This window comes from Oncorhynchus keta, chromosome 22, assembly GCF_023373465.1.
Source record: "Oncorhynchus keta strain PuntledgeMale-10-30-2019 chromosome 22, Oket_V2, whole genome shotgun sequence".
Lineage (NCBI taxonomy): Eukaryota > Metazoa > Chordata > Actinopteri > Salmoniformes > Salmonidae > Oncorhynchus > Oncorhynchus keta.
In genome coordinates, this window is record NC_068442.1 from 30,978,813 (window position 1) to 31,006,494 (window position 27,682).

Below are 27,682 nucleotides of genomic sequence, written 5' to 3' on the forward strand. Positions count from 1 at the left end.
TGTCACTTGTGTTCTGCTCTGTCTGTTATTTCCCTTGGATTGCAATGCTGCTCCCTGCTTCATGTCTGGATCTGACATTCTGTTCAGCAATCAGACATATTGTGCATCTGCATGTGATGACCTCTATTTCCATACTGCTGAATGACTTGCCTCTTTTTTGTTTTGTGGCTGTGTGCAGTTTTAGTTTAGCACCAAGCCCTCCTGGGTGTTTGTATTGCTGTGTGCAGTTTTAGTTTAGCACCATGCCCTCCTGGGTGTTTGTATTGCTGTGTGCAGTTTTAGTTTAGCACCATGCCCTCCTGGGTGTTTGTATTGCTGTGTGCACTCTGGCCTTTCAGTATTGTTGAAATGCAGACCAGCCCTCTAATACTTGGAATGCTTCGCCTGCTTTTCATGTTGCATGTCAAATGCACGGATGGTCCATCACTGGTCTTTAAGACATCTCTCATGAAAAGTGTTGTACATTGTTTGTCTGGGCAGTGGTGGTCTGATTTGACCAGTTGTAACTAGCACCTGATACCTAGTCATGGACAAGCCTTATGTCTTTGGAGGTGAAACCAACTTTGGCAAAGGAGAATATAGCCAACCCTTCTTTTTAATGAGCGGGGAAAGAGTCTCTTACAGGTAGCTGTGATGTCCTCCCACTTGTGTTGTGCAATGGTGGCTGAGTTTGCATGGATGTGTAATTATGATAGAACAAGTAGCTGATGCTGTAATAAATATATTTTTGAATGTGGATACTTTTGGAGTCGTGTCTGTGAATGCATGCGAGAGAGGGTATAAGATGTTTGAATTAGAGGTGTTTGGGAAGGAGAGCTCAGTGTGAATGTGTAGATTAGATAGAGAAGTCTCTGTGCACTCCAGTGTGTGAGACTGAGTCAACGTGCGCAGGGTATAGAGTGGGAACATGTAGCACAATGTGGGAGCGTTTTAGATCCTGGCCCAAACTGCCAAATGGCTGCTCAATGATTGGACACAATATGATGAGCAGTGAAAGCTCAGTCAGTGGTGTCACACAATGAGGGTCTCTCAATTCAAGTGCTTTATTGGCATGGGAAACATATGTTTACATTGCCAAAGCAAGTGAAATAGATAAAAGTTAAATAAAAAAATAACAGTAAACATTACTCACAAAAGTTCCAAAAGAATAAAGACATTTCAAATGTCATATGCGCAAATAGTTACAGTACAAAAGGGAAAATAAATATAAATGGTATTTACAATGGTGTTTGTTCTTCACTGGTTGCCCTTTTTTTGGCAATGGGTTACAAATCTTGCTGCTGTGAATGCACACTGTGGTATTTCACCCAATATATATGGGTGTTTATCAAAATTGTATTTGTTTTTGAATTCATTGTGGTTCTGTGTAATCTGAGGAAAATGTGTGTCTCTATGGTCATACATTTGGCAGGAGGTTAGGAAGTGCAGCTCAGTTTCCACCTAATTTTGTGGGCAGTGTCTGCCCTCCCAATAGCAAAGCTATGCTCACTGAGTCTGTAAAAAGTCAAAGATTTCCTTAATTTTGGGTCGGTCACAGTGGTCAGGTATTCTGCCACTGTGTACTCTCTGTTTAGGGACAAATAGCATTCTAGTGCTCTTTTTTTTGTGTAAAGTGTGTCAAGTAATTTTCTTTTTGTTTTCTCATGATTTGGTTGTGTCTAATTGTGTTGCTCTACAGAGAAATGAACCTGGAGAAGAGCCCCCCTAAGCAAGCTGGTCCTGGGGCTCTGTTTACAAACACAAACAGACACCACAGGTTCATTTCTCTGTAGGTGATGGCTTTGTTATAGGGCTGTAGAATTTAATGGCTCTGGGGACTGTAAAATATCTGAACACTATGAAGGTGATATGTGCACACACACACTCAATTACATGCTCGTTTACATTCACAGATACATACACACTTGATCTCTGTCTTCTCTCCCTCTCTATTGTCTAACTTTCTATAATTCAATATGTTTCTTGTTTGTCTGTCTGTCTTATTCTACATGTTTATCTATGTTTACAACAAGCAATGGGAAGATAAAACTGGAACATAGTAATGCAAGGTCTCTTTCAAAATCATGTGAAACATCAATTGCTATGGAAATGCTGGGATGTGTTTTTCTATGAATATGATCTTTAATGTAATTATGATGTTGACACTATACGGATTACGATTATCATCCTGAATATTAAGGCTGCACTCATATCATGTTAAACACATAGACACTCAGCCATGAAATTGGTTAGAACCTGTTTATTGAAATCTAAACATCAGACATTTAAAATCTGTTTTTGACTGTCATGATACCCCTTTTGGCAGTAATTTTACAGCCACTGATTATGGTCAATTTAGACTGAGAATAGTATCTAATTATGGTAAGGGATGAAATAAGTATAGCTATTTGTAATTTTAACGGTTTAGCAGATAATAAGGAAAGACAATCCGACTTTACGTGGCTAAAAGAAAAGGAATATTAAATGTACTGTTTACAGGACATTCACTCTACATGAGATGAAGGCGGGGAAATAATTTCCTGTCGTAGACAAAGGAACTCAAAGGGTGTGATGATACTAATTAACAATAATGTTGATCCGAATGTGAAAACAGTCAGGAATGATCTGCAAGGAATGTGGACTCTTGAATATGAAAGTGGATGAAAATCAGATTTGTGTCATTAATCTACAGTGGGGCAAAAAAGTATTTAGTCAGCCACCAATTGTGCAAGTTCTCCCACTTAAAAAGATGAGAGAGGCCTGTAATTTTCATCATAGGTACACTTCAACTATGACAGACAAAATGAGAGAAAAAAAATCCAGAAAATCCCATTGTAGGATTTTTTATTAATTTATTTGCAAGTTAGGGTCCTTCTGTAGCTCAGTTGGTAGAGCATGGCGCTTGTAACGCCAGGGTAGTGGGTTCGATTCCCGGGACCACCCATACGTAGAATGTATGCACACATGACTGTAAGTCGCTTTGGATAAAAGCGTCTGCTAAATGGCATATATTATTATATTATTATTATATTATTTTCTGGGGGGGAAAAAATGCTCATTTTGTCTGTCATAGTTGATGTGTACTTATATGATGAAAATTACAGGCAATTTTGCCCCACTGTATATATATCCAAATCAGGATGATCCACTCTTCTTCTAAAATATTTATCTATTGAGTTTACAGGCAACAAACGATCAAATCATTATGGTGGAAGATTACTACACAGTGTTAAGTACCTCAATAGACCGCAAACGAAATCACTCTACAAACTATAATCGTGCCCTTAAGGAGATCACAAATATTATGGACACATTAGAAATAGTGGATATTTGGAGACTAAAAAACCCTGACCTTGTTAGATATACATGGAGGAGACTTAATCAAGCTAGTCGTCTTGAGTACTTTCTTGTCTCTTTCTCTCTTGCATTAAGTATTGATAGGAGACGGAATGAGATCGGACCATCATCTAATTAGCCTTCACATAACTCCTGCAGAATTTCTACATGGACGGAGATGTTGGAATTGTAATCAAAGTCTACTGGAAGACAATTTAAGACAAAATAATTAATAACAGAATTTTCCCAGTACAATATAGGTTCAGCAAATCCCCGTATTGTGTGGGTTTCCTTTAAATGTACCTTTCAGAGGTAATTCAATATTCTTCAGTAAAGAAAAAACAGTTTCTGTCTAAGGAGACGAACAAGGGTGGGTAGCATAAAAACGGTACTACAGAGATACAAAAAGTTATAGGAAGAAAACAAAACTGGAGGAACTTATTCAAGAATGATTTTATGTCGTCTGTTACAAAAATAAAGCAAACTGGATGGAATATGGAGAAAAATGCACAGAATTCTTCCTGAGTCTTCTACACAGGAACACTATCAAAACTAATTTGCAGAAGCAATATGATATCTTATTACAATCTGTCCATACACACCCCCAGGAAGAATATTACACTTTTAAAATCTGACAAGTGCTCACTTACATATGGTCATTTTCACATTTTCATAAATTCTTAGAATGTTTGGAAATTACTTATAGTAAGGCATTTGTGATAATTCGATGGCAATATAAAGTGGCTTGCGAAAGTATTCACCCCCTTGGCAGTTTTCCTATTTTGTTGCCTTAACCTGGAATTAAAATTGATTTTGGAGGAGTTTGTATCATTTGATTTACACAACATGCCTACCACTTTGAAGATGCAAAATATTTTTATGAAACAAATAAGAAATAAGACAAAAAAGCCTGAAAACTATATAACTATATATATACTATCTCTTGGGGTGTGCCAAGCTTTCAGAGACATATCTAACCACTGGGATTTATGACCATTCTTCAAGGCAAAACTGCTCCAGATCCTTCAAGTTGGATGGGTTCTGCTGGTGTACAGAAATCTTAGCTGGATAGATATATAGCTATCTATCCAGCTAATGTTAGGCTCTGTGTTTTTAGTTTGATATATAAATAGATAAGCTAGCCAATTAGCCATGTTATGACAGGTGATCATTGCCCTTGCTAGTTTGAGTGTATTGACATTCCCAGCCTTAGTTACGTTTGTCTGTTTTGTCTAGAATATTGAGTCATTTAAACTGAAACAGTGCATCCTGAATGGAGGCAGCAAACAATGTACCAGACCAGCTGTGGTTTACAACCTGATAGCAATATTTTTTTAGACTACAAAGAAATGTATTGGTGAATTATATTAATCATGCATTGAACTGCATCCATCTATTCTGCCAACAAATCCTTAGTGTACGGCATGGAATGTTGACTCAAATACATTGGCGGATTTAGGTACAGGCGGCATCTTGTTGGGGGCGGCATGGGGGCCTGCACAAAAAAATCCTAATGGTGACATTTGCCTGATCGTTTTTCTATCGCTCATTTGCACGTCACGTCAATGATATCATGTCACTGTGTGGGACTGTGGGTCCATTAACCTTGTCGGAGTGGGCACCCTGATTCTAGTTTGTGAGCTAGGCAGGCTACTGCCTGGGAAGGGGGTGGGGGTAGGTTGACCTCAGATTCCCCCGCTCCCCTACCTCGGGCTTCCAGTGGGTAGACATATCAAATAGCGCACCTCTAACTTTGTACAGTATTAATGCAATTAGTCAAATCAGTCACACTACGAAATGCTACCAAATAAACCACAATTCATTCATAATACTGTGAATATATAGTTTCACAGATATGTTGTTGCATTTTTTTCTGGTTTGTGCGAAATCGTTAACATTATAAAACCAGTCTGCACACCACAAAGGTGAACTGGTTTAGTCTTGACTCTTGGTTGACAGTGTTGGGGGATGGGTAATGTATTGATGCTCAAATGCCAAGTCAACACACATTTGTTTCAATTTGTCTTTGTCACTTGTTTTTTATATTTACAAGGCTTGTTTTTTAAATATGTTTTTATATAGTTTTAAATGTTAAGATTATTTATTTGTGGTGTTCCAAATGTCTGAATAAAGAAAGAGTTAGTGCAGAATGTTGCTTTTTTGGGGGGCTGAAGGGGTTCGCCCAGGGAGCCAAGCTAGAACCGCCACTGCTCAAATATAATCTATTTTTATAACCTCATATAAAACTGGTTTTGTAGCATGAACTGGGAATTTAATCATTTTGACTGATATTATGATTACATGTTTGTTTCATATCTGCAAAGTAGTTTAAACTTTAAACTTTATGTCACTGGTTACTTTTGGTGCTAAACATGAAATGTTTTTTGCAATTGGAATTAATAGTTGTACATTTTGATTGGGAAATGCTAAATGGTTGTATTTTTGTATTCTTATGATTGGGACCTACTGGCTTATTATGTCTGAGTTTATGGACTGCTTATCCTTTAAAAACTCTTCGGGCTTGGTTCTATTTTCCTGAATTTCCGCCTGACTGACATGCCCAAAGTAAACTGCCTGTTACTCAGGCCCAGAAGCCAGGATATGCATATAATTGGTTGCATTGGATAGAAGATTATGTATGAGATTTTAACACAATTGATATGGCAGGTGAAAATCCAAAGAAAAACCAACCAGATTTTTTTTTTGAGCTCCCAGACTCTTAGAATGAAAAGCTATGGGTTCTATGTAATTCCAGCTCCCAGATTGTAATTCCTATGGCTTCCACTAGATGTCAACAGTCTTTCTTCATTGTTTCAGGCTTGTTTCTTCAAAACCTATCAAGAATTTTAAGTTTTTGTACAAAGAGCCCCGGTACAACATCAGTCTGTCGGTGCGCGACGAAGAGGACGCGCGCTTACTCATTTTACTTTTCTATTGAACGGTCTTCTTTCCATATGAAATATTATATAGAAAATTAAATAGAAACGTAGTTTGACTTGTTTGAACAAAGTTTAGCGGTAGCTTTTTGGACTCCTTTGTCTGCACGTTGAATGAGTGGATTACTGAAATCGCTGGCGCCAACGAAACAGACTTTTTGGGATATAAAGAAGGACAACAAAACAACCATTCATGTTGTAGCTGGGACCCTTGGGATTGCAAACAGTGGAAGATTTTCAAAAGTAAGTGATTTATTTAATCGCTATTTGTGATTTTATGAAGCATGTGCTGGTTTGAAAAATATGTTGGGGCGCTGTCCTCAAACAATCGCATGGTATGCTTTCGCTGTAAAGCCTATTGTAAATCAGACAATGCAGTTAGATTAACAAGGATTTAAGCTTTTAAACGATATAAGATACTTGTATGTTCATAAATGTTTAACATTACAATTATTTATTTTAATTGCGCGCCCTCCAATTTCATCGGATTTTGTCTACCGGTGTCCCGCTAGCGGGACGCCTAGCCTTAAGACGTTATTAACGTCAAATGTGGTTTCTTCTGACAATTGAGATGTAGAAACTATGGCATAAGGGGACGATGGGTGGATAAGTGGCAATCCGTCATTTCAATAAAGACATTAATGAGCGAGCTAGGACAGATGTACTCAATATAACAATTTGTTCAGCACTTTTGAAATGTAAGGTGACATTTGTGTTTTCACATTGTTTGTAACTTATTTTGTACATAATGTTGCTTCTACCATCTCTTATTATCAGAACTCCGGTTAAGACCCAGATGCAGACCGCTAGAGTCACAGATGTTTATTGACCCAAACAGGGGAACAGGCAAAAAAAACAGCTCAAAGTTAGGCAGAGGTCTGTAATCCAGGGCAGAGTCAATAAGGTACAGAACAGCAGGCAGGCTCGGGGTCAGTACAGACATAATTGTCAGGACGAACTGGCAACACACAAACAGAGAACACAGGTATAAATACACTGGGGATAATGATGGAGATGGGCGACACCTGGAGGGGGGTGGAGACAAGCACAAAGACAGATGAAACAGATCAGGATGTGACACTTATGACCAAAAATAACTTCTGGATATCAGAACAGCTATTACGCACCTCGAACTGGACGAAGGATATGCTGCTTCTCCAAGACCAGGCCCAAATCCCCTTCATTCGCATAAATGAAATATGAAAATGCAGGGGGTGGAAATCGGGTGCCTTGTGAGAATTTGTCGGTGAGTGTGTATCCCCCCTCTACCATCCGTTCTATTGGCCAACGTGCAATCACGGGAGAGTAAACTGGATGATCTCCGTTCGAGACTATCCTACCAACGGGACATTAAAAACTGTAATATCTTATGTTTCCCCGAGTCGTGGCTGAACGATGACACGGATAATAATAATATTCAGTTTGCTGGGTTTTCCGTTATGGTGTAAATTACAAGATTATGTTGTAATACTTGTATTGCATCAAATGGTTGTTTTATGCAACAGAATAGAGGGTTCTCATATCTCTATTGTGTCTATGTGAACTGAATGTGGGCCTCTGGGAGATAACACTGACAGGAGACTTACGATGTCTTTGGGGACACTGCATTTCAGAGCATGAGTTAATGTTTCTGTTTTATATGGTCCCAGGGAGAGATGAGTCCAGGGCCAAACCCTGGTCTCTACACATTGAGATACTGTCTGCTCTGAATTGTAAGTATATATCATACAAATCTTAACCTTGGGAACCATTCCATACATCTGTTGTTTGTCATGTAGACTGAAGGAGGATGGACTTTGCAATAAAATGATGTGGCTCAAACCAGCTCGTTGAGTTCTCAGTGTCACGATCGTCATAATAACATTCGGACCAAAGTGATATGGGTTCCACATGTTTATTGAATGAAACGCACAAAAACAATAAAGAACGAACTAAACGAAGTGCTCACAGGCAACTACACATAAACAAGATCCCACAAAACACAGTGGGGAAATGGCTGCCAACATATGATCCCCACTCAGAGACAACGATAAACAGCTGCCTCTGATTGGGAACCATACCAGGCCAACATAGAAATAAACAACCTAGATTACCCACCCTAGTCCTAACCAAAATAGAGAATAAAACGGCTCTCTATGGTCAGGGCGTGACACTCCGTGATCACCTCCAGGGGTGATTACCGACCAGCTCCATTACTGCAATAATTAAATAATAAAGTTTGATTGTTGTGAAGAAATCTAAAGGTCTCTCCTTTTGATTACAATAATTCCACCACACCGTGCATCGGCAGGACAGAACAGCTACGTCTGGTAAGACGAGCGGTGGGGGAGTGTGTCTATTTGTCAATATCAGCTGGTGCGTGATGTCTAATATTATGGAAGTATCGAGGTATTGCTTTTGAAGAAATCAAAAAGTCTCTCCTTTTGATTACAATAATTCCACCACACCGTCCATTAGCAGGATAGAACAGCTACATCTGGTAAGACGAGCGGTGGGGAGTGTCTATTTGTCAATATCAGCTGGTGTGTGATGTCTAATATTATGGAAGTCTCAAGGTATTGCTAGCTTGAGGTAGAGTACCTCATAATAAGCTGTAGACCACACTATCTACAAAGAGTTTTCATCTATAGTTTCACTAAGACCGCACTCAAGGAGCTATATAAGACCCTAAACAAACAAGGAAATGCTCATCCAGAAATAATGCTCCTCCAGAAATAATGCTCCTTGTGGCCGGAGACTTTAATGTAGGCAAAAATCAGTTTTACCTTCTACCAGCATGTCATATGTGCCACCAGAGGGGGAAAAACTCTAGATCACCTTTACTCCACACACAGAGATGCATACAAAGCTCTCCCTCACCCTCCATTTAGAAAATCTGACCATAATTCTATACTCCTGATTCCTGCTTACAAGCAAAAACTATCAGGAAGTACCAGTGACTCGCTCAATACGAAAGGGATCAGATGATGCAGATGCTACTCTACAGGGCTGTTTTTCTAGCGCACACTGTTCTGGGATTCATCCAGTGGCATTGAGGAATCAACGAAGTGAATCAACGATGTTGTCTCCACAGTGAACGTATGTACATATCCCAACCAGAAGCCATGGATTACAGGTAACATCTAGACCGAGCTAAAGGCTAGAGCTGCCACTTTTAAGGAGCGGGACACTAATCCAGACGCTTATAAGAAATCCTGCTATGCCCTCAGACGAACCATCAAACAGGAAAAACGTTAATACAGGACTAAGATTGAATCCTACTACACCGGCTCCGACGATCGTCGGATGTGACAGGGCTTGCAAACTATTACGGACCACAAAGAGAAACCCAGCCGTGAACAGCCCAATGACGCGAGCCGAAATGCCTTTTATGTTCCGTTCGAGGCAAGTAACACTGAAGCATGCATGAGAGCACCAGCTCGGCTACGCACTCCGTAGCAGATATGAGCAAGACCTTTAAACAGGTCAACATTCACCTGGCTGCGGGGCCAGACGGATTACCAGGACATGCTAGAGCATGCGTGGACCAACTGGCAAGTGTCTTCACTGACATTTTCAACCTCTCCCTAACCGAGTCTGTAATACCTACATGTTTCAAGCAGACCACCATAGTCCCTGTGCCCAAGATAGCAAATGTAACCTGCCTAAATGACTACCGCCACGTCGGGAGTCAAGAAGTGCTTAGAAAGGCTGGTCATGGCTCACATCAACATCATCATCCCAGAAACCCTAGATCCACCAATTCGCATACTGCCCCAACAAATCCACAGATCACTCAATCGCACTCCACATTGCCCTTTCCCACCTGGACAAAAGGAACACCTATGTGAGAATGCTGTTCATTGACTACAGCTAAGTATTCAACACCATAGTGCCCAAAAAGCTTGTCACTAAGCTAAAGACCCTGCGACTAAACACCCCCCTCTGCAACTGGATCCTGGACTTCCTGACGGGCCGCCCCAAGGTGGTAAGGGTAGACAGCAACACATCTGCCATGCTGATCCTCAACACGGTGGCCCCTCAGGGGTGCGTGCTTAGTCCTCTCCTGTACTTCCTGTTCACCCACGACTGCGTGGCCAAGCACAAATCCAACACCATCATTAAGTTTGCTGACGACAAAACAGTAGTAGGCTTGATCAACGACAATGATGAGACAGCCATTAGGGAGGAGGTCAGAGGCCTGGCAGTGTGGTGCCAGGACAACAACCTCTCCCTCAACATGAGCAAGACAAAGGAGATGATTGTGGACTACAGGAAAAGGATGGTGGAACATGCCCCTATTCACATCGACGGGACTGTAGTGGAGCGGGTTAAGAGTTTCAAGTTCCTTGGTGTCCACATCACCAAGAACTATCATGGTCCAAACACACCAAGACAGTCGTGAAGAGGGCACGACAACACTTTTCACCCTTAGGAGAATGAAAAGATTCAGCATGGATCCCCAGATCCTCAAAAAGTTCTACAGCTTCACCATCAAGAGCATCCTGAACGGTTGCATCACCGCCTGACATGGCAAGTCCTCGGCATCCAACTGTAAGCTGCGACACAGGGTAATGCATATGGCCCAGTAAACATCACTGCAGCCAAGCTACCTGCCATCCAGGACTTATATACTAGGCAGTGTCAGAGGATTGATTTAACACATGTTAATGCAAAAATAACATGCGAAACAGGCAAACACCCACCACACACACACAAAGGTGGGACCCAAAACAGATGAGGCTCTGCCCCACCTGCCCTGAATGACGGGTCGCCTCTGAGCCCGAGACACTCAATATGTGGTCTCAAGACTGGTCTTGAGTACTACAACACTGCAACAAATATTATGGTTGAATGGAGCTATCGGAATTGTTTGGGAAGGTCTGCTCAATCCAAGATTACAACCAATCGATTACAGCACTACTCTAAAAATGTAGGAGGCAGATGGCAGTGGGAGGAGGTGATGAACTGCTCTCTCTGCCCAATATAAAAGATCAAAACTGGCGGAAGAACAAAAATAGCATAAATAGGAAAGTTTACCAATGTCATTTGAGGACCAGGATGTTGACAGCTGTGCCATACAGATTGCAAAATAGCTGGGAGGAGATTTTTGATGTACCTATTCCATGGAACAGGGTGTATGAGTTTATATATAAAACGACGCAAGATTCAAGAATTTGCTTTTCAGCTAAAACTATTGTACAGAATTCTTGTAAGGGGGTCTAGGATGGTTGAAGGGCAGCTCTTGGGGGGGAACTGTGGGGGGATCTTGGATGGTTGGTGGCTTGGCGGTTGGGAGCTTGCGCCAGTGGCTGAGAGGTCGCTGATTCGGGTCCCTGATTCATCTTGGTGGGAGATCTGTTGATGTGCCCTTGGGCGGGGCACTTAATCAACCCTGGTTGCTCCTGTAGGTTGCTCTGGATGGAAGTGTCTGCTAGATGACTGAATGTAATATAAATGTTGAGCGACTTCACTGCAGGTAGATTGTATGTTTTTTAAATTATATTTAAAGAAATTATATGAAATAGATCCATTTAAATTATTCTGTGACTATTTAAATTGTTAATCTTGATAGTTGGTAAAGAGGGACTGCAGGAGTAGAGCCAAAGATTCCAAAGTATCCTAGAAACTGAAACTGTTTTGTGGATGTTGATACCCAGTTTAAGTACAGGCAGGGTTAATGAGAGAGGACTTTAAATGTACACACTTGGTTTGCAGCTATATGCGGTTCACACACAGCCTTTGGCTTCCTCACGTACTGAAGTGAAAGACTCTTATCAAATGTTTTTCAAAGCGTTTTGCTGTTCTCTTCAAAGTCATATTTTCATGCTTCCACAGATGTTATCATGTCATTTACTATGTAGGTCCATCTTTATAGGTGGGTCCATTTGTGTTGGTTTTATTGCAGTCTTCGATATAATTTTCAAGAAGAGTAAAGGTTTTATGTCTATATTTTTGTGATATTGCTGCTTTGTGTTTTGATGGAAAGATAACTGTCATCTGAGAGCATTTTTAAAACAGAGTTTTTTTTGTTTATATGTGTCATTGTAGTGAATGTGTGTCCAATCCATGCTCAGTGATTGCATGTCAGAATACGTGCATTTGTGTCTACATGGTCAGCAGCATGCATAGGCCTTGTGGATATCTGAGGCAGATAATGACATATACAATTGTGTGCCAGGAAACATAACTTGATTAGCAGCTAATGCTCCTTGCAGCGAGCCCATCGATCTTCATCACGGCCGCCCATACCCTTGTGCTGAGTATGTATTTGGACAAGTGTAGTTGATATATGTAGAGAGTGAACAAATATAATAAACATGTAGATTAAAACCCATTTGAACCGAGCGGTTTTAAATTGAGATCTGATTGTTCATGAAAGGGATGACACTTTCCTATACAAGCTATATTTATTTGAACCCACGCTGATTCATCAAGCCTTGTCAACTCAATCTCAAACGAGTTATGGTGAGGAGATTCAACTTCGATTCATAGAATAATAATAATAATAATATATGCCATTTAGCTGACGCTTTTATCCAAAGCGACTTACAGTCATGTGTGCATACATTCTACGTATGGGTGGTCCCGGGAATCGAACCCACTACCCTGGCGTTACAAGCGCCATGCTCTACCAACTGAGCCACAGAAGGACCACTAGAACGATGAGTGTGAACCACACCTTTAAACCTACATTACGATATATGCCTCATTACCCCACCATTCACTAATAATAATCGTTTCATCCACCCATATATCTTCCCTGACAGCCCTCCATTTGACTACCCACGGAATGATGTCATGGAGTCTCTTCCTCGTAGGTGGTCTGGCAATTGGTTAGAGGAAACAGAGTAGCCAACAGTTGATTTTAGGGGTTACTGAATCCACACGATTCAGTGAGCTTACCTGATTACCTACAGTTTGGGTCTTGCGAAAGAAATTGACAGTCATTGGTGTTTCAGTCTGACATTGTGCACTATTGCAATTGGTCTAGTTGGTAGTAGAGTAGATCGGAAATATCACACCGGGAACACAGCATTCATCTCATTGAAGAGAAAAGTTATTGACGCAGAGAGCTTTCAGATTTGTTTCCCATGAAAATAGATAAGAATGAGGACTACATATTAGTGCTGGATCCTAAATGTGGATCATGTTTTAAATCAAACACTTAGAGGGGTCAACAGATCATGCATTTGTGTGCCTTAGAAATTGAGACCAGAGTGTTAAACAGTTGAGCCAGTGGGTGGCACTAGAACATTCAGCCATCTTGTTATGTTTGTCTCAAGATCACCACTCTCTACAATTAGCCAACGTTACAGTTGTTGGTTGAGGAGTTTGCTCTAGAGAGATTAGAAATGATTTGTAATATATGCTGAACATAAGGCTTAGAAGTCATTATGTTAGAGAGTGGTATCTCAGACCACTAGAAGTGTGTTTGGATGTGAACTGAAATTGGTTTTCAATAATTTACTTAGTCACAATATTTAAATTAGAATAATATTGAGAAGGAAGATTGCCATATTTTAATCAAATGCATAAAATTCAGGAAAATTATCAATTTTGTGTGCAGCACATTTAATCAAAGAAATTCTTTCAAATATTATGTTGTTTCAGATGCTTAGTTCTTGTTTGTTGATGATCGTCAGTTTAGCAGAGCCACGGTGTCTTACAGAAGGTCCTACAGAATTTGTCCATAGAGCTGAAGCCTAAATGGGCTGATGACCATTTGAGCTGAGCAGGCTAGGGAATGCAAACTATTTTTCTCCTCTGAGGTTTTCAGCATGAGGTTTTATTTACACATCTGACCAAAATAATCCTATACACAGGAAATTCTTGTGATTGTGAGTTCCTCTCCTCAAATGTTGGGAAGTGTATTTATTTCTACAGACATTCCTGATTTGCTCTCTCAAAGTCTACAGTGAAGGTTTCAGAGGAATATAAATGTAAGCTATATTTAGAAGTCTGAGTTTTTTTGTCATATATTTCATGATTATGTTGTCAATAATGCTCTGATTTCATGCAGGTGTCATAGAAACCCCTACAACCCCACTGCTTATTTATACAGTATGAAACTTTACAGTTCAATACCATAACAACTTTAATTCACTGTAAATCACATGTGGCCTCAAGGAAACAGATGGCAATGCTCTGATTGATTCAGTATTTGTGTTAACAGCACTTTTTGCAATGGGGAATTTGTTTAACTGATAAACAAATGAATGTTTACTAGTGCCCATGGCTCTAATCCTGGTGTAGTATGCAGTGCAGGGTTATTAAAAATGTTTCACTTTTCCCTTCAGAATGTTGGTTTATTATTCAAAGGTGTAAATCTGTTTGAGGAAGAACATTGAAAACCAGCTGCAGGATTATATTTAAGCAACAAGGCCAGAGGGGGTGTTGTATATGGCCAATATAACACTGCTAAAAGCTGTTCTTATGCACAACCCAACAAGGAGTGCCTGGATACAGGTGCCCTGCGGTGTCTCATTGCTACTATAAACTAGTTTCCAGGGTGATTAGTACAAATACATGTTTTGTCATACCTGACCTGTGGTATATGGTCTGATATACCATGGCTTTCAGCAAATCAGTATTCAGGGCTCGAACCACCCAGTTTATAATAGAGTACATGACTGTAATTATCTTTAAGTTTAATAGGCTAAAATTGAATGTGTTAATTTGTACTGTCCTTTCTTTCAATTTACTTATGTCTATTTTCATGGAATAAAATCAAGCTGACTTGCGATGTATTTTTTTAGTTTATTACACTTTTATTTTACATTCAAGATGGGGAAAAAAATGAACATTTTACATACGTTTTTCTCAGCTACCTTCTAAAAAACTATTTCCACTTTAACATCTAAATTCAACATCTGAGAAGCAGAACAGAATATAACACACACAACAGTCAAATGGCAGGCACTCAGATGACAAGCTCAGAGCTTCTACATATAAACCATAGTTTTCCTAAACATTTACATTTACTAAAACAACATCCGTACACTCTTGGGCGTTTATTAACTTCTCTCATGACGATAAATCAACTGAAAGAGGAACTGCAATGGTATTTTATGCGCAGCTGCACATCGGAAGAGAAGTTTGCCTATAATAACAATAATCGCAATCATGTTTTAATCACAGTCTTTATTGGCGCCTGAAAAAGATAATTGTCGAAGTCATTTCCTCTCTCCCCATCGTATCAAAATGTTGACACTCACGCGTAATATCTTGCAATATATATTATTTATTTTTTAGATGTTCCCATTATATTATTATTCAGATATTCCCTTTTTTTTAGCATATCACTCTGCCTATTTAAAATGTAGAACTTTCTCAGGGCACGTGAGCGATAAGTAACTGCAAAGCGGGAATCCCATCAGCTTGAATTGGTGACTTTGGGGGTACAAGCCTGCCTCTGTTGTTACACCAACGCTGCTTTTGTGCATTTGGTTTCCCTTTTTTGATAGGATACTGTCTATGCTAAAACCTTTGGATTTGTCCGTTGCTCTGCTAGGGACAGTGGGTATCATTTCCATTGTTCTATACAGCATTGATGAGTTCAAGTTCTCCGTGCAACCGGACAGGATAGGAGGCCCATTCTCCCTCCCATCAAAGGCTAGTCTACTGTTGTCTGCTTCACTCGCATGGAGGGAAGACGCTCCTGACAGATGCGCTGTGTCCAAACAGACCATGTGCTCCTGAACGGGTATGCACCTTGGACCGTGTAGCGCGTCAGCTGATTGTGTGCCATACATGTCCTGCATGGATTCAGTTTGGATTTGATTCTGCACATTACATTTTTGGCCATGGACAGACCCACTTTGCTGCATCCCAACATTGTTGAACGCACCAAGAACATGTTTTAAATCTGAACTACGTTGCTCAAAATGTCTATGTTGTTGTTTCACCTCCGTGCCCACCACAGCCCAATCTCCAGCTGACATAGGCCTACCCATCCTCGGGTGAGCATCAGCTGGAACGTTATGAATGGGCCTCCTATCCTGTCCTGACGGGTTCGTGGAGACTGGACCTCTTTTCCTCTTGTAAGTAATTTTGTACTCTGCAGTCTCTTGGCCCTTTAGTTTTCTCTTCCTCCGTCTATAGTTCCCGTTCTCGAACATGTCTAGACATTTGGTGTCCAAAGTCCAGTAGCTGCCTTTCCCGGTACGGCCCTTTTCTCTCGGTACCTTGATGAAACAGTCGTTTAGAGAGAGGTTGTGGCGTATTGAGTTCTGCCAGCCCTGCTTGTTGTCATGGTAATAGGGGAAGCCGTCCATTATGAACTGGTAAATGCCGCTCAGCGTTGCGCGCTTGTCTGGTGCGCTCTTGATGGCCATAGCGATAAGTGCAATGTAGCTGTACGGAGGTTTTTGCAGAGATTCCTGCCGAGTTGGGAGGAAGCCCAAAGCGGGAAGAATGGTACCGCCGTCGCCTCCATACAAGTAAATCAAGGACGAATTGGGGAAATTGAGCGCCGAGGGTGGCACTCCAAGCACTCGGCTGTGGTAAAGGCTCATGATGCTGGAGCGCTATCTGCTTCCCAAGGAACTTCAGCTCGTGGGGAGAACTGCTCTTGGAATGATGGGATCCCACAGTGTCTCTGCCTCATGAGTCAAACAATGTTAAATAATTGTTTAACATGTTTTATGTTGACTTTTCATTGGAAAATAAATTGTCTATCATAAACACTGGTTGTGTTCTCAGCCCACCCACAGTAATTAAAATTTCATTGCTGAAAGCCCCAGCTCTCTCCCCGCGTGTCCCCTGCGTAGGCCTACCAGCCAATGGTGTTCTTGGTTATTCCCACATTTGTTTATAGAATTAGTCTGTTGATAAGTTTGCCCACCCAAGTTGAATCAAGCTGTGTTTATTTGGAAAAATTTCCGGGCACCCAATACATAAACGCACTGATCTGATGTTTGAAATATCACGTCCACCCTTGACGCTGAAAGTTGCTCACACAGAGAGAACAAGCAAACACGGCGGAGTTCTTTCTGGGAGTTGCTGTGGGTTACTTGAAATAAAAACAAAGTGTATAAAAGGAAAATGACTTAAACATTTTTTATTTTAAAGGGATAGTTCACCGAAATTACAAAATTACACATTGGTTTACAAAGTTACTGTTGAGTAACTGATGACATGTGGGGTGACCCCCCCCAAGTGCTGACACAAAACATTTGGTCAAAAATGAGGTAGACCTATGTGGATAATGGTCATGCTTAAACAAACAAACTATGAAGGGATATAAGTGGCTACAATCTACACTTTTTTTGTAATATAATTAAATGTGTTTGGCCAAATCATCCTCAAGTTTCTAAAAAATTACTGTGTATTTGTATTTCTTAAGGATCCCTGCCAAGGCAGCAGCTACTCTTCCTGGGGTCCTGCAACATTAAAGCAGTTACAATTAAAAATATTTCATGACATTTCATAACACTTTACCCAAAACATTTAGTTTATTCCCTCAGGCCACTACTCCACTATCACATATTTACAATACAACATCCATGTGTATGTGTGTGTCTTATCGTGTGTCTGTGCCTGTGTGTGTCTCGTCACAATCTCTGTATGATCTAATTTTAGTTGTTTTTAAAAATCTGATTCTACTGTTTGCATCAGTTCAGTTACCTGATGTAGAATATAGTTCCATGTAGTCATGGCTCTATGTAGTACTGTGCACCTCCCATGGTCTGTTCTTGACTTGAGGATTGTGAAGAGACCTTTGGTGTCATGTCTTGTGGGTAATGAATGCATGGGTGTCCGAGCTGTGTGCTAGTAGTTTAAACAGACACCTCGCTGCATTCAGCATGTCAACACTTCTTACAAAAACAAGTAGTGATGAAGTCAATCTCTCTTCCACTTTGAGCCATGAGCGATTTACATGCATATTATTAATGTTAGCTCTCTGTGTACAGTTAAGAGCCAGCCATGCTGCCCCGTTCTAAACCAATTGTAATTATTTTACGAGGTCTCTCTTTGTGCCACCTGACCACACAACTGAACAGTAGTCCAGGTGTGATAAAACTAGAGCCTGTAGGACCTGCCTTGTTGATAGTGTTGTTAAAATGGCAGAGAGCTCTGTATTATGGTCAGACTTCTCCCCATCTTAGCTATTGTTGTATCAACATGTTTTGACCATGACCGTTTAAAATCCAGGGTTACTCCAAGCAATTTAGTCTCCTCAACTTGCTCAATTTCCACATGATTTATTCCAGGACTTCGTTGAGGTTTATGGTTTAGTGAATGATTTGTCACAAATATATTGTGTAACTAAATTAAGTTACACTATATATAGAAACATATGTGGACATCCCTTTAAATGAGTGGATTTTGCTATTTCAGCCACACCTGTTGCTGACAGGTGTATAAAATTGAGCACACCGCCATGCAATCTCCATAGACAAACACTGGCAATGGAATGGCATTACTGAAGAGCTTAGTGACTTTCAACAAGGCACCGTCATAGGATGCCACCTTTCAAACAAGTCAGTTCATCAAATTTCTTCCCTGCTAGAGCTGCCCCGATCAACTGTAAGTGCTGTTATTGTGAAGTGGAAAAGTCTAGGAGCAACAACGTCTCAGCTGCAAAGTGGTAGGCCACACAAGAATGGGGCCATCAAGTGCTGAAGCACGTAGCGAGTAGAAATCATCTGTCTTCAGTTACAACACTCACTCCCGAGTTCCAAACTGCCTCTGGTAGCAAAGTCAGCACAATAACTGTTTGTCGGGAGCTTCATGAAATGGGTTTACACAAACATTTGAATGAAAAAGACTGGGTTAAAAATGGGATGGGAATCCTTCTGAGTAACATTTCCTTAGGAAAAGCTTATATTAGCATAAGGTTGTTGGTTGAAGTTTGTGTCTTTATCTCTTTGTTCAATTAATGTCAGGGGTATTCATAATTTACTCAAACGTAAGGCTATTTTCCTGTTTTGCAAAAGGTTTAATGCAGACTTATACTTTCTACAAGAGACTCATGCTTGTTCTTCTGATCTAGCTTTTTGGAAAAATCAACGGGGTAACAATATCTGGTTATCATATGGCAACAACCACTCTGCAGGTGTAGCAGTTTTAAGAGGTGCATTTAAAGGGAAGGTCATCATTGGTAAGACTCACCAAGACTCACTCTGGACATTTGTTAATTTGAACAGTGAAATGTTTTATTAGGGAATATCTATAAAAAAATAAATAAAAAACAACATGATATTATTTGAAGAATTTGAAGAAGAGATGAATAGTTAAAGGTGTATTTCAGGTTATCCAAATGATCTTAGGTGGAGATTTATTTTAATTCTGGGGACTAATGTGATGTGACAGATATCCCCCTCCTAATGGAGCCAGCATGGTTAATTCTGAGTTTAATAATCTATGTCTTGGTCTTAGATTATTTGATATTTGGAGATCTAAATATTGAATAAAAAGGACTTCACCTTGTGTAACAAGGGCATGTCCAGACAGTAATGAATTAATTTCTGGTTTATTTCTAATTCATTAGATAACACTGTCAGCAAGCTATCCATTGAATCATCAATTCTTACTGATCATAAAGTTATATTCTTATCTGTAAATATGAATGGCTCTGAAGTTAATAAACCGAATCAGAGTTTTGGGAAACTCAATAGTAGGCTGTTGGAAGATGATCATTTAAAATGGGATTCCAAAGATATTATACAAGAAAATGTCAATCTTATGGGAACTATTGGGAATTAATCCAGTATGAAATAAGACAAACAGCCATGAAGAAAGGTAAATAAATTGCTGAACTTAAAAGATTGAGGCAATAAATACTTTCTCTAATCTCTATGGAGGACCTTGGTGAATAGAGAAAGGGTCTGAATGTACAAAGAGAGAGCAAAAGGGCATTTGTATGATCAAAAAGGAGATGGTTGGAGGAAGGTAAAAAATGTCAACATTTTCACAATTTAGAGAAAAAAAATCAAAATCTTTCTTCTACTAATAAGCTTAATATAGATTGCAAAGAAAACGAAAACCTCAAAGATATTTCTAAATATGTTTCAGAAATCTATGGTAATCTTTACACCAGTAATGCCTGTCCTACTAGTGATGCCTGTCCCACATGTATATATTACCTCGACTAACCGGTGTCCCCGTACATTGACTCTGTACCGTATATAGCCTCGCTATTGTTATTTTACTGCTGCTCTTGAATGATTTGTAACTGTTATTTCTTATTTTTGTAGGTATTTTTGGTTAAGGACTTGTAAGTAAGCATTTCCATGTAACACCTGTTGTATTCGGCGCATGTGACAAATACAATTTGATTTGATTTGATGTCTGCTTTTCATGACTCAAATACTATGCAAAATTCATAGAAAAAGAAGACTTCAATACTGTAAGTCTTGTGATTCATTTGTTTCAATTAATGACATTTTAAAAATAATTTCCAGTGAATGATGGCCTTATTAGGGGATTCTATAGATATTTTCATGAGGATATTGTTGAATTTATATGTAATGTCTTTAAGGAAGCAATTGATTTAGGGTTCTTGCTTGTTTGTATGACAAAAGGCCTCAGTTCTGTAATCCCCAAACCAAACAAAAATCCTATGATGTTAGAAAATCGGAGACGAATGACATTAATGAACGATGATGAAAAGCTACTTGCATCCATCTTTGCAGAAATACTTTAAAAATGTATAAACCAAATCATTGATGATACCCAGTCTGGTTTTATGGAGGGCAGACATACAGTTGAAGTCTGAAGTTTACATACACTTAGGTTCGAGTCATTAAAACTTGTTTTTCAACCACTCCACAAATGTCTTGTTAACAAACTATAGTTTTGGCAAGTCGGTTAGGACATCTACTTTGTGCATGACACAAGTCATTTTTCCAACAATTGCTTACAGATATATTATTTCACTTATAATTCACTGTATCAGAATTCCAGTGGGTCAGAAGTTTACATACACTAAGTTTGACTGTGCCTTTAAACAGCTTGGAAAATTCCAGAAAATGATGTCATGGCTTTAGAAGCTTCTGATAATTTACATAATTTGAGTCAATTGAAAGTGTACCTGTGGATGTCAATTCAAGGCCTACCTTCAAACTCAGTGTCCCTTTGCTTGACATCATGGGAAAATCCAAATAAATCAGCCAAAACCTCCACAAGTCTGGTTTTCCAAAATGTCCAAATGCCTGAAGGTACCACATTCATCTGTACAAACAATAGTACACAAGTATAAACACCATGGGACCACGCAGCCATGATTCCACTCAGGAAGGAGACGCGTTCTGTCTCCTAGAGATGAACGTACTTTGGTGCGAAAAGTGCAAATCAATCCCAGAACAACAGCAAAGGACCTTGTGAAGATGCTGGAGGAAACAGGTACAAACGTATCTATATCCACAGTAGAACAAGTCCTATATTGACATAACCTGAAAGGCCGCTCAGCAAGGAAGAAGCCACTGCTCCAAAACAGCCATAAAAAAGCCAGACTATGGTTTGCAACTGCACATGGGGACAAAGATCTGACTTTTTGGAGAAATGTCCTCTGGTCTGATGAAACAAAAATAGAACTGTTTGGCCATAATGACCATCATTATTGAGCAAGCAGCATACCACCCTGCATACCACTGCTGGCTTGCTTCAGAAGCTAAGCAGGGTTGGTCCTGGTCAGTCCCTGGATGGGAGACCAGATGCGGATGGAAGTGGTGTTGGAGGGCCAGTAGGAGGCACGCTTTCCTCTGGTCTAAAAAATATCCCAATACCCCAGGGCTGTGATTGGGGACACTGCCTTGTGATGTTAAATGGGTGTCCTGACTCTCTGAGGTCATTAAAGGTCCCATGGCACTTATTGTAGGGGTGTTAACCCTGGTGTCCTGGCCCTAAAAAAATGCACAGGGCCTCCCGGGTGGCGCAGTGATTAAGGATGCTGTACTGCAGCGCCAGCTGCATGTCAGTGACCGGGAGGTCTGTGGAGTGATGCACAATAGGCCTAGTGTCGTCTGGGTTAGGGAGGGCTTGGCCGGTAGGGATATCCTTGTTTCATTGTGCACCAGTGACTCCTGTGGTGGGCCGGGAGCAGTGCATGGTTGCCAGGTGCATGGTGTTTCCTCTGACACATTGGTGTGGCTGGCTTCCGGGTTGGATGTGAGCTGTGTTAAGAAGCAGTGCGGTTGGGTTGTGTATCAGAGGATGCATGACTTTCAACCTTTGTCTCTCCTGAGCCCATATGGGAGTTGGATAACATGAAATTAGGGAGGACAAGTGGTAAAGAAAACACCACGGTCACCTAATAATCCCCAGTTTACAATTGGCTCATTCATCCCATCCCCTGTAACTATTCCCCAGGTCGTTATGAGAATGTGTTCTCAGTCAACTTACCTGGATAAATTACATTTAAAAAAAAAAATGTAATTATGTTTGGAGGAAAAAGGGGGAGGCTTGCAAGCCAAAGAACACCATCCCAACCGTGAAGCACGGGGTGGCAGCATCATCTTGTGGGGGTGCTTTGCTGCAGGAGGGACTGGTGCACTTCACAAAATAGATAACATCATGAGGATGGAAAACTATGTGGATATATTGAAGCAACATCTCAAGACATCAGTCAGGAAGTTTAAGCTTGGTCGCAAACGCCAAGCATACTTCAAAAGTTGTGGCAAAATGGCTTAAGGACAACAAAGTCAAGGTATTGGAGTGGCCATCACAAAGCCCTGACCTCAATCCCATAGAGAATTTGTGGGCATACTTAAAAGGTGTGTGTGAGCAAGGAGGCCTACAAACCTGACTCAATTACACCAGGGGCCTGTTGCACAAAAGTAGAATTAAGACATCCGGGATAAATGACTCAGCTGAGCTCAATGAAGCCAAAACATGTGCGTCCAGGCTTAATTGGTTGCACAAAGACCAAGCAAGGATGAGCAGACACGGATTAATTAAGCCAGGTGAAACCAATCCTGGATAGGTGCGCGCTCACGGCTCACTCAAATAGACCCCGCCACAGATCACAGATTAACTGATTTACCATGGCAACTAGAGCCGCGTACTTTTCCCCGTCGGAAGCACAAATCCTCATGGAGGCATACGAGGAGGTAAAAGATATAATTAAGAAGAAAGGCAACACTGCCACAGTGATAAAGCAAAGAGAAAAAGCGTGGCAAAGTATTGCAGACCGCCTGAATGCGTAAGTAGTGCACAATTACACACTCACCGCTCCGCTGAAACATCACAATTACAATTCAAATATTTAATTCACATCTCCAAAAACGCAGTTGTACTGTAATTATGAAACGGTTAAATTTTTAATTGAAATGCACTGCAGATATGAGTGAAATTGTGTAAAGTAAGTCCATCACACTGTATAAAGCTATGATAAATTATTATTAAAGCCTTACATTATTATTTAACGTTACTACGCTCAGTACGGTTTAATCTTAGCCGTTGTACTCTGCTTCTTATGTTGTCCACCGTTCTGTCAAAGCTGCTTTGACAGAATGAAACAATTGTGAAAAGTGCTATATAAATAAAATGTAATTGAATAAATAGATGAGCTATAATAGTAATCACTTTAATTTATATAGCGCCTTTCAAAGGACCCAAGGTCGGTTGCTCACTGCACTGCAAAAATGTCTTTCTTACTTAGTATTTTTGTCTTGTTTTCAGTAAAAAAAAAAATATCTAAAAAACATCTTGAATATTTTCTTGAGCAAAATTACCTAGGAAAATAAGCAAAAAAATCTGCCAGTGAAACGAGAACTTTTCTAAAATTAAGTGTTTATGGAAAAAGTAAACTTATTTCAAGAGAATTTTTATTATATTGACAGATTTTTTTATTTGCTTGTTTTAAGCACACATTTACTTAAAGTTTATATTTTTTGTCTAAACTATACTTATTTTGCTAGGTCATTTAGCAAATCAAGAAAATACATCTTTATTTAAGTTTTTTTTAAAAATATTTTTACTGAAAACAAGACAAAAATACCAAGTAATTTTTTGCAGTGTGACTCCATTAAATGTGTGTGTGTGTGTGTGTAGATTAAACATGAACGGGCCAAAACGGACATGGCAGCAGGTCAAAATCAAATACAAGAACATTCTGCAGAATGGTATGGTCCCTGACTAATATTTAACAAAGCACAAGCATATATTGTACCCAGAAGGTGCCTGCTCACACATTGTCTGTACTGTTTTAGCAGTGAAAAAGAATACCCACAGACAAGGCACGGGTGGTGGGTCACCAAAGGCTGACCTTACCCCAGCAGAGGACATGGCCTTGGAGCTAAATAAAGGCAGGCCCGTCTTAGAGGGGATCCCTGGGGGAAAGAGACGAGCATAGGTTCCTCCCAAGATGCCACCCGCTTCATTCAAGGTATGTCCTTCCATCTCTACATGGGATACAACCACATTCATATTGAATCAATTTGGACTGTCTGACTTTGGTTTACCTATTGCCTTGCAGTGTCTGGCAGCACTGTGTTCCTGTTAGAGCCACCAGCACAAGCACCAGACGATGCTGATCCAGTGAGTACTCCATCAAAGGCATACTGTAGGCCTGGCATGTCTTGTCTACTAGCTTCAATATGAATCCGATTAAATGTGATAGGGTGAAGGCCCCAGTGCAGCAGCAACAGCACATGATGGAGACGATGATGATGAGGAGGAGACCATCTCTCTGGATTCCAGAAGGCATGAGGTATCATGGTAAGACTGTGAAAGTACTATTTACTCTACAATGGTGAGGAGTCCTCATCAAAATCAAAAAATCTAATTTCTTTTACAGGACCCAGATGCTATACAGTGGGAAAACCAGCCTGGCAACATAGTGCGTATTAATAAAAGGACACCACATCCTGCCAAATTCCAGCTGCGCTAATTGTATTGTGTTCACAGAGCTCACAAGCTATCAGAAAGTTGTATGGCAACCACCTCCGGCGCCAAATAGAACTGGCAGACATAGACATTCAGTACAAGAAGAAAAAGATGGAAAATCTTGCACTGGAGTCCGAAATAAAAAAGAGGACAATTAGGAAACTGGACCTTGAAATAAAAAAACTTGAGAGGGAGGTGAGATATGCCTTCAATGTACACTGTATGCTAACTGTAACACAAATGTATTAATCATTATTTGTATTTCCTCCCCAGCTCCAAGAAGATGACACAGCTCAAAATAAAAATTAGGTATATTCTCGTAAAGTCAAGTGAGCCATGACATATGAGCTCTTATTGTGAGCACACAGGACGGTGGCATCATTCTAAGGTTTTTTATTTTCCCAGCAATCAGTACAACCAAGTCATCGTTATAAGGCATCGCCCTCTTTTGCCCACCCCCAGCACCAGGTGTGGCCACTAGCCTATATGAAGGCCCAAAATTGTGTGTTCCTTTCTGCTCTGACAATGGCATGCCCATTCGTGCGAGATGTGGTGGATGAAGAAGCACTTGTGCTGAGGAGAGCCTTCAGGCGAGAAAGGGTCTTCAGGGACCGGTTGGACCCACTGGCCTTCCCTGACGACCATCTATATGAAAGATACAGGTTTTCTGCAGATGGCATCAGGTATCTATGCAGACTACTGGGTCCCAGGATTAAGCACCGCACTGCACGGAGCCATGCACTGAGTGTGGAGCAAATGGTTTGTGTGGCCTTGCGCTTTTTTGCTAGTGGAGCCTTCCTGTACTCAGTGGGGGATGCAGAACAGCTGAACAAGGCCACAATTTGCCGCACAATAAGGAGTGTGTGTCTGGCTATCAAAGCATTAGCAGATGTCTTCATCTCCTTCCCTGGCCACAGAAGACTCTGTGACATCAAAGAGGAGTTCTATAGGATTGCAGGTAAGAGGATCTACAAATTACAGGACAACTGTTAACACATAGTAGGATACTCATTACTTTGTGTGACAGGTTTCCCCAATGTCATTGGTGCAGTGGACTGCACACACATAAGGATAAAAGCCCCCTCAGGTGCCCATGAGGCCGATTTTGTGAATAGGAAATCCTTTCACAGCATTAATGTTCAGGTGAACATAACTTTTTGATATTGTCCATTGACGAACACTCTGCATTGCCAGTGATGTGCATTGATTGGTGTAATATTCCTCATCTTATGATTTCAGATGGTCTGCAATGCTGACTGTGTGATCAGCAATGTTGTGGCAAAATGGCCTGGCTCAGTCCATGACTCCAGAATCTTTCGGGCCTCTGAAATCTATCACAAGGTAAGCCACACAACCCCTATTTATAACCATCATGGCTGTGTCAAGAATATCACTGTGTTTATGAGGTAGTAATGATGAGATTTTGTGTTGACAGGTGAATTCTCTGGTGTGTTGCTGGGAGACAGGGGTATGGCTGCCAGCCTTTTCTCCTGACACCTTTCACAGACCCCCAGGAAGCACAGCAGGCCTACAACCATGCCCATGCCAGGACCAGGGCCAGAGTTGAAATGACCTTTGGCCTCCTGAAGGCACGCTTTCACTGCCTTCACAAATTAAGGGTCAGCCCTGTTAGGGCATGTGATATTACTGTGGCTTGTGCTGTCCTCCACAATGTGGCCTGCCTGAGGAAGGAGAGGGCCCCCAGAGTGCCACCAGCCATGGACTGGGACAATCCGGCAATCTTCCCTGATGACGACAGTGGTCGGCTGCTGAGGGACCAATATGTGTTGAATTATTTTAGTTAGTATGTGTGCTTTCAATTTTGGTTAAATATGTCCTGCGGTGGCAGAGGAATTTGGTTTTTTTTGGGTTCGTTTTTACGAATTTGGCCTCTTATGATGTTTGTGCGGTATACTGTGTGTAATACAAGGCTGCAGGGAGGCTACTGCATCCATTCATTTGTCTGTTCAGTTGATGTGTATGGATTTGTCCTGCATTTATTTTAGTGTGCAGACATGCAGGGTGTGTTATATACAGACCTTTGAATGTGTATCATTTTGTATAATATGCTTGGATTCTGTGCTTTCCATCTTGTAGAGTCACTGTGACTTCAGTTTCGAAAGGAGCTGATGGTTTACCTGCTTTGTTTTGTCCTTATTCAATAAAGGAACATAATGTTACACATTGTGTTTTTATATTCATATGGAATGTGTATTTGTTTATATGACAGAGTACTAGGGCCACACTGAAGAAAAAGGATGAAGTCATACATTTATGAGGCTGGTTCTTTCTGCAGAAAAGCTACATATTGTTTTTACAGTTTTGATACTTATGACAATGTGATACTTAATATTCTGGCACATCAGCATGTCTTTGTTTATGAAACCATACTGAAGTACAATTTCACGAAATGCCCCGCATCTGTCATTTTAACAACTGTCCTTTAAAACAACTGGTTACAATATTATGACTTGTCTTTTTTTTCCCTCTGTGGCCCTAATATTCTATCATTTTATATATAGTCTATGGGAAACTGTAAATTATCTAATGATAGCAACATCAAAATCATTTTTTATCCAAAATCATTGAAATTAATGATCACAAACGTTTAAATAATGACA

General features: G+C 40.4%; 2 protein-coding genes across 9 annotated transcripts; one reads left to right on the forward strand and one right to left on the reverse strand.

The window, feature by feature from the left end:
* Positions 1-13,860: 13,860 nt before the first annotated feature.
* Positions 13,861-16,940, reverse strand: LOC118400769 (forkhead box protein O-like). Its single transcript, XM_035797775.2, has one exon. It carries the CDS (start codon positions 16,745-16,747, stop codon positions 15,542-15,544), a length of 1,206 nt encoding a protein of 401 aa, XP_035653668.1. The 5' UTR covers positions 16,748-16,940; the 3' UTR covers positions 13,861-15,541.
* Positions 16,941-23,122: 6,182 nt separating this feature from the next.
* Positions 23,123-26,933, forward strand: LOC118384838 (putative nuclease HARBI1). 8 transcript variants are annotated; one of them, XM_052475000.1, is made up of 10 exons: positions 23,144-23,376; positions 24,228-24,298; positions 24,386-24,561; positions 24,652-24,713; positions 24,796-25,256; positions 25,335-25,370; positions 25,524-26,019; positions 26,089-26,204; positions 26,301-26,402; positions 26,497-26,933. In XM_052475000.1, the coding sequence occupies exons 7-10, from the start codon at positions 25,548-25,550 to the stop codon at positions 26,626-26,628; spliced, it is 822 nt and encodes a 273-aa protein (XP_052330960.1). In that variant the 5' UTR covers positions 23,144-23,376; positions 24,228-24,298; positions 24,386-24,561; positions 24,652-24,713; positions 24,796-25,256; positions 25,335-25,370; positions 25,524-25,547; the 3' UTR covers positions 26,629-26,933. The 8 variants fall into 8 exon arrangements, 7 of the variants coding, with proteins under 7 accessions (XP_052330960.1, XP_052330961.1, XP_052330964.1 ...); XM_052475004.1 differs by lacking the exon at positions 23,144-23,376 and having other exon boundaries at positions 24,228-24,561; positions 24,796-24,893; positions 24,973-25,014; positions 25,083-25,256; XM_052475005.1 differs by lacking the exon at positions 23,144-23,376 and having other exon boundaries at positions 24,228-24,561; positions 24,796-24,885; positions 24,973-25,014; positions 25,083-25,256.
* The last annotated feature ends 749 nt before the right edge of the window (positions 26,934-27,682 follow it).

What these genes read in the sequence shown, in the direction of transcription:
- LOC118400769 (XM_035797775.2), bottom strand. Translation starts at nt 16,747, where the DNA reads ATGAGCCTTTACCACAGCCGAGTGCTTGGAGTGCCACCCTCGGCGCTC.
- LOC118384838 (XM_052475000.1), top strand. Translation starts at nt 25,548, where the DNA reads ATGAAGGCCCAAAATTGTGTGTTCCTTTCTGCTCTGACAATGGCATGC. An exon ending in GGAGTTCTATAGGATTGCAG is followed by an intron (nt 26,020 to 26,088) that starts GTAAGAGGATCT and finishes TTTGTGTGACAG; the next exon opens with GTTTCCCCAATGTCATTGGT. An exon ending in CCTCTGAAATCTATCACAAG is followed by an intron (nt 26,403 to 26,496) that starts GTAAGCCACACA and finishes TTGTGTTGACAG; the next exon opens with GTGAATTCTCTGGTGTGTTG.